General features: G+C 43.6%; 1 protein-coding gene across 1 annotated transcript in view; it reads left to right on the plus strand.

Moving 5' to 3' along the window:
* The first annotated feature begins 7,278 nt into the window (after nt 1-7,278).
* ANOS1 (anosmin 1) overlaps nt 7,279-12,695 on the plus strand; it is a 129,123-nt gene continuing 123,706 nt past the window's right edge. Inside the window, exon 1 of the mRNA XM_058829524.1 lies at nt 7,279-7,586. Coding sequence (XP_058685507.1) covers nt 7,395-7,586 — 192 coding nt within the window. The 5' untranslated portion in view covers nt 7,279-7,394. The remainder of the gene's footprint in view (nt 7,587-12,695) is intronic.

Consider the following 12,695-nt stretch of genomic DNA (forward strand, 5'->3'; position numbering starts at 1 on the left):
AATCTGAATTCATTGGCATATCTCTAATGTATAGTCTGTTATATTCATCCATACAGCTAAACTCCTATCATTTTCCATTCTAAACATTGTGATTTCTTTTCTCTGCTCTTGATATATTTAGCAAATATCTTGATATATTAGCAAATATTTAGTCTCTCTTTGTATTTCTGAATTTGTTTCTCTTCAACACTGCATGAAGACACAGAACATTAAGTTGTAGTTCAACACTGAAAAAATCCTTATAGACAACTGGTGATCTCAGCAGTTATTCTTCATTTCCTAAATTTTAAAGTAAGCGTGTTTATGCTTTCTGTTATGTTTCTTATTCTTGGGAAAAATCTCACTAAAACTATCCCATCATTTTGCTTCAAACCCCTCCATAGACCTCACTGCTCTTGAGTTTCTCAAACAAGCAATATGAGACTTACCACATTTCAAAATTACCTAATTGGTTTCCTATGTTTCCTCAAAAATCTTTGGATAGATATCTATTTTCTCTTGGCTTATAAACAAATGATGAGATTTTTGGAACAGTGAATCATCACTTCATCCTGCCTTCCACTGTGACTGATAACTGTACTACTAATATTCTTACTACCTATTACTGATTTCCCTTGTTCAAGAGGAAACAGTGATGCAGACAATTCCTATTGAATTGCTGCTGAGAGAAATGAATCTATGAATGAAGAACATCAGCTTTAAGAGACACAGAGGTGAATTTCTGGAATTTACTCACAAGCTTGATCTAGGACAATGCAAAATTCTGTTTCTCTAAAGGAGTTAGAGGAGGTCATTAACTTCAGGGATCACATGAGGAAGGAATGATACAGACCACCCATAAAAATCCATGGGGAAAAGAGAGTTACTATGCAGTCCTTACCAAAGGAATGGAGCTGCATTCAAACCATGAAGAAATGTTCAAAGCTAAAAGAAAGCATTTCTCATCCTCCCATTCACAGGCACAAGCGTTTGTCCTCAGATGGCGTAATTTCTGGCACAAATTAATTCTTTCAGTGTCTGCTCTGGCTTCCATTGTTTACTTGCAAAAAGAAATGGTTTTGTGGAAGCATCTTTCAAAATCCCTTAATTTTCCATGGTAATTTCCAATTTTCCCTTGAGCAGCAGAAAACTATAGGAGACAGACTGATTTCCAAGCTTAGAAAGAAGAATAAGGACTGATGTCTAGCAGAGTTCTAGTCATTACAATTTATCTGGTGACCTGTTGCTAGCAAGAAAACAATCAGGAAATCATAGGTGACCTGGCCATCTCCCAGTATTTTATTAAGTCTGTAAGTGCAGTTAATACAGTTAAAAATATACCTAATACTACAACTAAATTATTGTATATCTTATATATAGATATCCTCTTCATTGTGTATATTGCGAATTAGTGAACTAAACATGCACTGTAAGTAGGACATATAAAAATCTCTTTAATCTCTGGCCATTAATTCATTAACAAAACAAATAGACCACTGATATTCAAAAAGCCCATATAGTTCAAACATAGTTGTGCTTCTGCATTAAATAAGTACTTCTAAAAAAAGTACCTGCAGACTTCTGGAAAGACCATGAGAAGCAATTAGTTTTCAAGGCAAACGTTTAAAGTTAACATTTTTATTTAAATTTCTTTTCCATTTGGAAAGTGCAATTGAAAATACATTTGTTTGTTCAAATATTGTACTATTCAAATCACAGACTGGTTGAGGTCAAAGGATCATCTGGAATTCATCTAGTCCAACTCCCCTGCCCAAGCAGGGATACTTACAGCCACTTGACCAGGATCAGGTCCAGACACCTTTGGAGTATCTTCAAGGATGGGGATGTCACAACCTGCACCAGTGCTGAAACACCCTCACAGGAAAAAAAAAGTGTTTCCTGATGTTCACAGGGAACCTCCTCTGTTTGAATTTGTGTCCATTGACTCTGGTCCTGTTACTGGGAATCACTGAAAAGAGACAGCCTCCCTTTGGATTTTATATACATTAAGGAGATGCCCCCCTCAGCCTTCTCCTCTATAGCCCAAACAGTCTCAGCTGTCTTTGCCCTCCCTCAGAGGAGAGATGCCCCAGTTTCTTCAGCATCTTCAGGGCCCTTACTGAATGTCCTCCATTATGTCCTTGTCTTTCTTGTTCTGAGGAGAAGGAAAGGATGACCACTCTGGATCTGCTTGCAATACTTTACCCAGTGCAGACAAGAACATATCTCATCTTTTTTTTTTTTCTGTCAGGGCATTTTGCTGGTTCATATTCAACTCCACCAGGACCCCCTGGACCTTTCCTATCAAGCTGCTTTCCTGACAGGTGGTCCTCAGCATTTATAACTGTGCATGGAGCTGTTCCTTCCCAGGTGCAGGAATTTCTACTTCCCCTTATTGAACTTCATGAGGTTCCTGACAGCCCGCTTTTCCAACCTGTTGAAATATCTCTGGATGGCAGCACAATTCACAAGTATATCAGCTACTCCTGATTTTGTGACACCAGCAAACTTGCTGAAGGTACATCCTGGTCCACCAGCCAGGCCATTGAAGAAGATGTCAAGAATTAAGGAAGTATGCCTGAAAATGTATTTCTGGATTAACTCCTCTGTCACCTTCCAAGGGATCAAATTGCAGTTCCCTGGGCTGTCCTTCCTTCCCCTTTCTGAAGATAGGAGTCACATTTGCTTTTCTCCAGTCTTTGGGCATTTCTCCCAGTGAGTCATCAAAGATTACCAGGAGTGGCCTCACAAAGATATCTACCAGCTCTCTCAGCACTTGTGGGTGTGTCCTGTCAGGGTCCATGGACTTACTCACTCTAGTTTATTTTTATGTTCACTGACCTGATCCTCTTCTGGGCTACATCCTTCTTGCTTCAACCCTCCTCCCTCTCTTTGGAAATGGCATTCCTGAAGGCTGGTCATGATAATAAGGTCCGGGGCAAAGACAAAATTCAGTTTAATCAAGCTCCCTGTCTCATTAGGCAATGACCCAATATTTCCCTTAGTCTTATGTTTGTCTCCCATGTACTTACAGAAGCCTTTCTTGCTCTTGAAATCTCTGGGAAGATTCAATTCTATTCGAGCTTTAGCTTGATCCCTGGATTCTCAATGTTTCTGCATTCTTCCAATTTACTGTCCTTTTCTTCCACCCTCTGTATGATTCCATTCTGTGTCTGAGTATTGCTAGGATCTCCTTGTTCATCCACAGAATTCTCCTGGCATTTCTGCCTTCCTTTCTGCTCATTGGGACGGCTTTTGAGCTTGGTGAAGGTGATCCTTAAATATTAAATTATTTTCTTGAGTCTCTTTTGCCTCCAAAACCTTATGTCATAGGATTCTTCCAAACAGATAATTGAAGAGGGCCAAGTCTGCTCTGCTAAAGTCCTGCGTTTTGAACTCAGTTTTCCTCTCCTCCCTTCTCTCAGGATTTTGAACTCAAGTTGTCTCCCACCAAGACTGCCCTTGACCTTCACATCCCAGCGAGCCCCTCCATGTTGGTATGAAGTCCAGCAGATCACTTGTTCTTGTTGTCTCCTCTGTCTCCCAGAGGAGGAAGTTATCGACAACACACTCCAGGCACCTGGATTGCTTATGCCTTGCTGTTGTCCCTCCAACCAACAGTGGAGTGATCGAAGCCACTCATGAGGACCATGAGTGAGAGAACTTGGGGCTGCTTCTGTCTGTTGGTACAGGGTCTCATCCACTTGCTTTTTGTAGTGAGGTGGTCTATGGCAGACACCCACTATAATATCACCTTTACCTGTCCTTTTTTTAATCCTAACCCTTCTGTGCTCTTCTGTCTTCTCATCTGTCCCCAGACTGAGCTCCACACACTCCAGCTGCCCTCTCACCTAATGGGCAATTATCCATCAAATCACCCCTCCTCACCCTGTCCTTCATTAAAGACACCTATTCTTCCACTGCAACGCTTCAGTCACGGGAGCCATCCCGCCACATCTCCATAATCCTGACAGGATCATGGCCCTGCAGCTGGATCCCTGACTCACTGTCTTTACTCCCCATACAGCTTCCACTAGTACACAGGTGCTTTGGAGAGGCACCCCAGCATGCTGAGTCCCTGAAGAGGGTTTGGGAGACTATGTTGTACCCAGAGTTACAATAATTTTTGATATAATGTAGTTAAAGCTAAAAACAATGGAGTAATAAATGGCACATTAAGATGATTTAATGCAATAAACTAAATTCATGAGCTAGAATACAGTGGTTTATATAAAAACACATAAATATTTTAACATTAACAATATCTTTCTTATTTTTTTGCCTGAAATTAGAACCTGATGTTGGCATTTCCCTGCAGAGGAAGAAGCAATTCTTTAAGATGAAGCTATCTTAATTCAGAATCGATTAAATCCAACTCATTAACTGGAACCAAACCGGCACAATGCCCGGTGGCTCTCGCCTCGCAATGCCAGCATGTGGCGCTGTCTCCTGTGAAAAAACAGCCCCTGGTTTGCAAAAAACCTCATTTTTACATTGTCAGACTCTTCTGAAGCACAGGCAGAAAAATAATGCAGGCATTTTTAGCACAAAAATAATACTCTGCATTCCCAAGAATTTTCTAGCACTAATTCTACTACTTTTAATACAAAAAGACTATTTACTGTAATTTGTTGACAAAAAAAGAGTGAGCAAAACTCTCTCTTATTAAAGTATCCGTACGTCTATTTATCTGATTAAAGACCATAATTACAGGTTGGTTGAAATGTATACATAATTTATTTCCAATTTTCTTTATTCATTAGCCAAATTATTAACATCTTTAAAATGAGTATATTTACAAACTTGCATATCTACTCTTTTGGTGTAACAGGTACTTAGTCCACAGTGGGTTTAAATTACCTACTAAATTCTTGAGCTACCAAGCCTGTTTGATAATCTCCACATAGGGGAAGGACCTGTGTGACTACAGTTTTACTGGAAGTGAACAGCCAGTCTTTTGTGTGCTAACCAAGTCAGCCTTACTGAGAAGGAATTTAGTGACTACACTGATGATCTTTGTCACCATGAATTTTCAAACAAAAGAAACTGAGTAAACTGTGTATTCACTAACTTTTTAATCATTAAGGGCTCTATGCCCTTTGCTACCAGACTTTATAAAACAAAAGAAACACAATTCATACCCTTTTACTTGAAGCTGGAGTTTATAATATATGACATACAAGGCATTAGTACTAACATGGAGGGGATATATCGACGGAATTTTCTGCCTTTTCTAGATTTGTATCTGATTTGCACAAAGGTACATATTTTTTCAGGCAGCTCTTGTTATCTATGGTAAAAGTTCAATGCATTCAGAGTACCTGTAAATACTATGAATCAGCAAAGCAATTTTCTTTCCATGAATAAAGGCAAAAAGTTGCAAAAGTTTTAGTCAAGGCTTAAGAAAAACTATTTAAAAGATTGTCAGCTAAAAACTAGGAAGTGCTGAAATTAAAACTGGGGCCTGAATGGGTCAGCACTATTTGTCGTAACATTGCTAAGACTGGATTTATTTCTGTGTTGTTCTGTCATGTGCTGTTTTTACTTTGTAAATATGATGCTGGATGAGACAAAGTAAGCAATTGTCTAGTGGTGAGATATCAGTCAGAATTAGGAAAAGCATTTGTGAACCCCTTATGATCTCTGCTCACTACAAGAGGAAAGGTAACCATTACAGCTGCAAAAATGAGGAAGGCTTCAGGAGGTGTAGCTGAGATGGTCTTCCCTGATTAACCAGGGCATTTCCAAAATCGCTGGCAGAGTAGGTAAACAGTGCAAACAGCAGGGCAGGATGTGCAGGTGACCTCACCTTTTGGCAGCTGCGCTCCCTCAAGCATCCAGGGGCACAAACTGTCATGTCCATTTGGTAACACTAGCAGCACTGACTCTGGCCTTCTGGCTCTTCTCAAGTGAAGATTTCTGACAGCTGACAGGAAAGACCATAAGCTGCAAAGTAACATCTAAACTAAATTGTGCTTTGCTTTTTGTTATATTTGCATTTTAGCAATCCTTGTGACAAGAACTCTTTTTTTTTTAATTTGTGCCCTAATTTTGTGGTAAAATAGTAAAACTATCGCTAGAATCTAATGGTATAATTTAACAAGTGATTTCTTAGTCGGGATGTAGCAGACCTTTTTTATACTTTGAATTTCTGATATATAAGGTCATGAAAGGTGTATGAATATAGACTGCTAAGAATAACATTGGGGAATATGTTTTTATTTCACATTTTTATATATAAGAACATTCATAGAAGAATTTTAGCCAAGTAAAATTAGTACCAGACAGAACGGTTGAAGATCTTGCTGACTTTTATTAGATTTTAGGTGACTTCCCTAGTCGTGGAGGTGAATACTTACCTTAAACTATAGCTTGTTCCAGTAAAGATGACTCCTGAAGTCTTTTCAGTATGGAGTTTGATAATCACACTAAACTACTACTTATAGTAGTAACTGACCTAGTGTTAACTTCTGAAATGGCCCTAAAAGTTACTTATTTCAGTTCCTACAACAGTGGGATTTTCAAGTTCAGGAGAACCAATACATAGGCTCCCGTGAGAAATGATCCCCTTGCTCTTTCTAGCAGCACATACTTGCGACGGGAGGAGCCCATGCAGCGTGCACAGGGAGAGGAATGCGGTAGGTAACCTCTGTGCTACATTCTGCGGCACACGCTACGGCCCGGCAATTGACAGCAAGAGGGAATGATGTAAAGCTGATATTTACTCTATGGGGGCGATTTTACAGCTCAAGGTGCTGTTTTAATCTTTGCAGCTATTACACAGAGCTATTTGGACTAATGACTTGTAGGTTTTAAATTTTAAATAACTCTTCCGAGGAGGCTCTATGTGTTTCACCTTGGGACAAGCGCTCATCGCAGTGTTTCTCTATAAGAACCACCGAGTTTCAAAAAGCGATTTCCCTGCGTTCTTGCTTCCCTGTCCTTTTTTAAAACTGATTTTTAAAAGAAGAAATAAGAGACTTAACCGGGGTGCCCAGCCTGGCGCCCAGCCGCCCCCACGCAGGCCGGCTGTGTGTCGGGAGGGCTCGGCGGCCGCCCCGTGCCCCGCAGGTGGCGGCGTGCGGAGGCTGGAGCTGCCCGCGCCGCCCCGACCTGCCCGCGGGCACGGGCCCGCCCGCCGCCGCCGGCGCTCGGCGCAGCCAATGGCGCGGCCGCTGCCAGCATCGGCCCGCCCGCAGCCGGCGGGGGAGGGCTGTGGGCCGGGGCGGGCGGGAGGGAGGACGGGGGTGAGGGGAGTTGAATGATTGAACTTTCTTGTGTAGTTTCTGCGGCGCGGAGGTGTCCGTCCCCGGCGCAGCCCGGCACCAGCCCGCCGAGCGGGAGCGAGCTTACCCCGGCGCCTGCAGCCCCCCGCGCCGCCCGGCCGCCCCTCTGCCCTCCTCTCCCGCAGAGCGATGGTGCCGAGGGCGCCCGGCGTGTCCCTCGCCCTGCTCCTCTGGGTGACGGCCGCCTGCGGCAGCCCCGACGGGTCGGGGGCCGCCGCCGCCGCCCGAAGGCAAGAGGAGGCTTTCGCCACCGCCAGATGCACCTCCAGGTGCCTGAGCCTCCAGATCACCCGCATCTCCGCCTTCTTCAAGCATTTCCAGGTAGGGGCACGGCACCGTGCAGGGAGCCCCTCTGCCGCCGTCCGGAGAGCGGGTGTCCCCGGGCTGGGGGCGGAAAGGACGGCCGGGGCTGGGGCGCCTCTCGAGGAGCTTGGGGCCCCGCGCTCCCAGGGGATGGCCGGCACCTGGAGGCGCCGGACAGGTGGGCACGGCCCCGCGGCAGCGCCGAGCTCCGTCGGTGCCTGTGGGTGCCGGCTGGGCTCCCCGCCTGGCGGCTCGTGGGGCTCTTGGCACGCTCTGACCCGGCTTCTCGCAGGTGCCCGGCGCTCCCGGCCGCTGCCTCCGGTGGTGTCCGAGGCGGCGGGGCGGGCGCGACACGGGGCTCCCGGGCCGGCGGCGCGCTTGTCCTGCCGAGCGACGGGCGGTGCGGCGGCGATCCCGCGGGGCTCCGCCTGCCTGCGCCGGTGCGCCAGGCCGCCCGCAGGTGGTTCGCTTCCCCAGCCCGGTGGGAAAGTTCGAGCCTGTTTTTAAGAGCGATAATCGTGAACGTGTAATACTTAGTTCTGACCTCCTGAAAGGTGAGGGTGGGGGAAACGCTTTTTCATTTTTGTTTTTCTGATCTGGGACAGAGAGGCACATCTCTGGCTAACGGGAGTGGATAAATAGGGATAAAGTGGGGAGAAATAGAATTGAAGTGGCGGGGCTTAAAATGAAAGCTGGAAGCAGTGCGGGGCTGGTGCAAGAGCAGCGGGTGTCTGCCCGTCCTTTTCCCTCATCTAGTTATACACGCACCTTTCCCTTTTCCTTTCCCCACCTGTTCTTCACTGCGCGAATGTTAAACCTAGCCGAATTCATCCAAATGATGGACACCCTTCCGAGCTGCAAGCCGTTCTCCCTGCCCAGAGCCGCTTTGGGGAAGGGCCGGCCGGCTCGGTGTGAAGGGAGCCAGCTCGGCCCTACGGGGTGGCACATCGCCGGCATCGCGCCGCTCGCTCAGCCCGGCCTTGCCGGTCGGTGGGAAACCGGGAACACCCGGGTAAATGCTTTGGGTGCAGCTGCGTTCGGGGCAAAGGTGTTGGCACCAAAGGCAGGTCTCAGAGGTATTTAAGGATAAACCGAATTAAAAGGAAAAAGAAAAAAAAAAAAAAAAAAGGTGAGCTGGGTGTGTGCGTTGTAAGGGGAGCAGGAAGTTGGTTGGTAGCTGTAACCGGGTTTGGGTTGAAGAGACCGGGCTTGCGACCCCGGACGGGGCGAGGAGGGGCTGCCCTGCCCTGGCCGCTGCTCCGCGGGGCTCGGCCGGGGGCGGCGGAGGGCTCGCTGTCAGCGTGGCTCGGCATCACGGGATGGCCTGAAAGGAGGATACCCATTAATATAGTTCATTATCCCAAGAGCGGTTAGTATTTTTATTGCGTTGTCAAGCGGTTGTAACTTACTTGTTTTACAGTTTCAGTGGTTAAAGAGGCAGTTTAGATCAAGCCAATTCATACTGAAAGGCGCTTTTTTTATTTTTCTTTTTTGTGTGTTTTCTTGGCAAGATTTCTTTTTCAATGTAAAACTGCTGACAATGCGCAGTGCCAACAATCGTGATTACATTTTAATTAGCTATAGCGAAATAAGTAGGGAATTACTCAGTTAGGACTTGATAACTGGCTGTTTTTTGTATTCAGTTGAAAATCTCAGAGTTTTAACCCCAACCTACTAAAGCACATGGTAATTTATCTAAATTACTGGGGATTAAACTCCTGTTAGACATGAAACGACTGTAATGTTGGGAAGATAAAGTGCTCTCGTTTATAAAAGTTAAATTCTCCATTGTCTTATAACGAGAAAAAGGAGGAGAGTTTTAAAGTACATCAAGCATCCAGTGTTCTCACAGGAGACTGATAAGACAGTGTGGACAGTAGGATGTGCAGGTTTGGCCAGATTGTTCCATGTGGGCTAAAGGGTATGATGTTCCTTCCATTTCTTTCTCTTCTAGCCATTCCTCTCTCCTTTTCATCTCAACTGGTAGCAATTTCTGGAGTTCTTTTCATTTCAGATGCCCACTTATCTTGTAATCTGATTCAGCCTTTGAAGCAAACTAAACACCAGCTCTTCCCAATCAGAGCAGGAAGGAACTCTAGTGTCTCCCAGTTAGGCAAGAATTGAAAGAAGACTGACCCACTCATTTCTCAGCCCTGCTTTAGGTACAGCCTCACTGGTGGGGGTTAAGGAGACAGCAGCTAGATGCTTTGCAAGAGATGATGTCCCCAAAACTTCACAGAGACTTAATTTCACATAGTTTATGGTACTAAAGTCACATTACTAACAACTTTATAAAGAGAATGAGGTAGTATGAACAAGAAGTCTGGGTTAATTCTACACCTTCTGGCTCTTGTTTGAATGACAACGAATATTTTTCCAACTTCCAAATGGTCACAAGGGATTTAAATTCATTTCCCCTTCTCACAGAGAATTTTCACCCATTTTTCTTTACTGTCCTTAATTTTAAAAGTTTCAAGAGAAGTATTCTTTCTAAAAACCTTTTTGTTAATTTACGCTTGGGGAGCATTTCTAAGCCTATTTCAAATGTACATTGTCAGTAGGAAATTATTTTAACTAGAGCATAGGTCAAATAATAGATTTTTTTTTCCATATAGACTGTTGATGTTGGCTAGAATAATCAGTCACCTAAATCAAAAATCCTTGATCTTCAGAATACTTGTTGAAGGGGCATGGATGCCTGCTTATTCCTATCAAATCCCCATGGCTGAGGGAGTTTTCCAGTTCTGGCGGTGTTGGGAGGTTCCATGTAGAGGTTATACTGAAGGATGCATGAGATCATTAGGAGAGTTATGCACTGCATGGGTCTTACACACAATGCAATGTGTGTGTTTTATATCTATGGCCTATCTCCAGGCCATGAACTTTCACAGAGAGCATGGTAGCACAGAGTCCTTTCATCATCAACAATCAAACAAAAAAAGGTAAGCAGAAGGGGTCGTAGTGAATTCTCCTTTTACATAAAATCTTACTAATTACATGCTCATCCATGGCAGAAAATTATGTTTAATCTCTAAATGAAAGGACTTTAACATATCTCTTCTATCTTACTGGAATAATCACTAGTGCGCTTTAGCTTGCTGTGAAATTTTGCAGATGAGAGAAACTCTTTTTATCCCAACTGTGTAACTTAGGCCCCTGGACAGCACTGGATGAAGCCTGTGACCAGAAGGAATAAGGGCAAAGAGAACTCATCTCTCTAGCCTTATGTTCAGAGTACTTATTTTAAGCCATTTTGGGTGTTGACACTAGAGTTTTACTATGACTGTTGCAAAACGTGTATGAGAGAGTAATTGAAGCATTCACTGGAACCTGTCCATGCTCCTGGGTCACTGCCTTGATAAAGCAGAGTTCCTAGTGCTGTGCTGCTTTTTTTTGACAAAATTGTCTCTAAAACCTGAACAGGGGAGGATGGCAAGAGTGTTCTTCCAGTAAGCAAGAACTTGACCATCAAATGGCCTGCTTAGGAGGAGAAAGTGTAGATTTGAACCTTAAAGTCTGTATTATAATCATCGTTGTGTGCATTTGGCTGTCATCTAAAAGAGCATGCCTGGATGTTAGTGTGGTGCCCTTATAAAATGGGAAGGGCAATTCCTCCTCTAGTTTGAAATGAAAGGAAGGACTAAGGTGTCTGGCTCCATAAGAAACACCAAGACTGTGAATCCTGTGTGGAAAAAGGCATACTATTTTAGGGACAGAAGTTGTACAGTGATGTCATTGGACATATTCTTTCCTTCAGCATTTTCTTCCTTAAGGCAGTTTCTGTCACAGTGTTGTAGTTGCTCTCCAGGAGAAAGGTACAAATTTTAATTTGATTTATTCAAAGTTTGTTTGTGAATCTAGTTTTATAGTAATTTAGGACGGTAGGCCCTCATGAAGATAAGGTCAGTTACTGCACAAGTTTTTGTTTTCTTGAAAAAGATATGGATATAAACAGGGACCTTATACAGCCAGCTGGACAAGAGGCCTGAATCCTCAGATTAGTTTTGCTAGGGCTTTTCTGCATAACCTGCCTGTTTTAGTGGGCATTCCTTACTAAATTCCTTGCATTGCTATGTGTGGGTATAGCCTTTCCCATTTGTAATATTAGTTGTGGATGAACTCCTTTCATTTTGGGGAAGTAGGCATGGCAGTGACCTTTAATGTGTTGTTTTGAAGTTGAGTAAAAAAATTCGGATTTTAATCTCTATTGCCAGCCATCTGAGCCATGTTTTAAAATTGGCATGATCAAAATTTTCTTTGTGGATAAGAGTTTGAACATCACTGTAACTACTTACGCTAAAAATGTTATGGAGAGCAAACTGTTTACTTTGACCTGTGAGTTTGTTGATCTTTGTTTTAGCTGGTATCTGTTATAGACCGCTCAAGCTGAAGTGTCTTCCTGTATAATATATGCAACTTGATAGTTTACTTAAGACAGAGGAGTGGTCAGTCTTGTTTACTGGGTCAAAAGCTGAGAGGCTGGTAGAACATGCACTAAGAATTTGGGGTAGCTGCCAGTAAAATTGCCTTCTTTGTGGTGTGGAGTCACTGGAGAGGTTATAGCCATATGCTCACAGAGTAACAGAGGCTGAACAGCACCTTCTGGCAACTTGTTCTAGTGTTTAACCATCCTCATAGTAATACAAAAAGGAGTTTTCTCATGTTCAGATGAAGTTTCCCATGTGTCAAATTTGACCATCACCTCTTGTCCAGTTATTGGGCTTCACTGAGCTTACTCTCTCCCATCAGGTACTTAAAAACGTTGATGAGAACCCTTTAAGGCTTTTCTATTCCAGACTAAACATTCCCAGTTCTTTTAGCTTCTTATGTGAGGGATATTCTATCCCTTTTCTGGGTTCCCTCCACTAAGTCCATCTCTTTCCATGTAATGGGGAACCCAATACTTGGCCTAGCACTCCAGGTGTGGAGGAGCGACTAGAGCAGAGAACAGAATTGTCTACATTTTAAAGATGTAATGCCTGCTAAATATTGTTACTCGCTTCTAAATTCATTTTCACAATTTGGATTTTCTTACATGAGTTTATATATGACCATTTATGATTGTCAGTGTTTTAAAACCAATATGCTGATGCTAAATCAAGTTTTTTCCATCTTTTTAGACATTGG

Source organism: Poecile atricapillus, chromosome 1 (assembly GCF_030490865.1).
Source record: "Poecile atricapillus isolate bPoeAtr1 chromosome 1, bPoeAtr1.hap1, whole genome shotgun sequence".
Lineage (NCBI taxonomy): Eukaryota > Metazoa > Chordata > Aves > Passeriformes > Paridae > Poecile > Poecile atricapillus.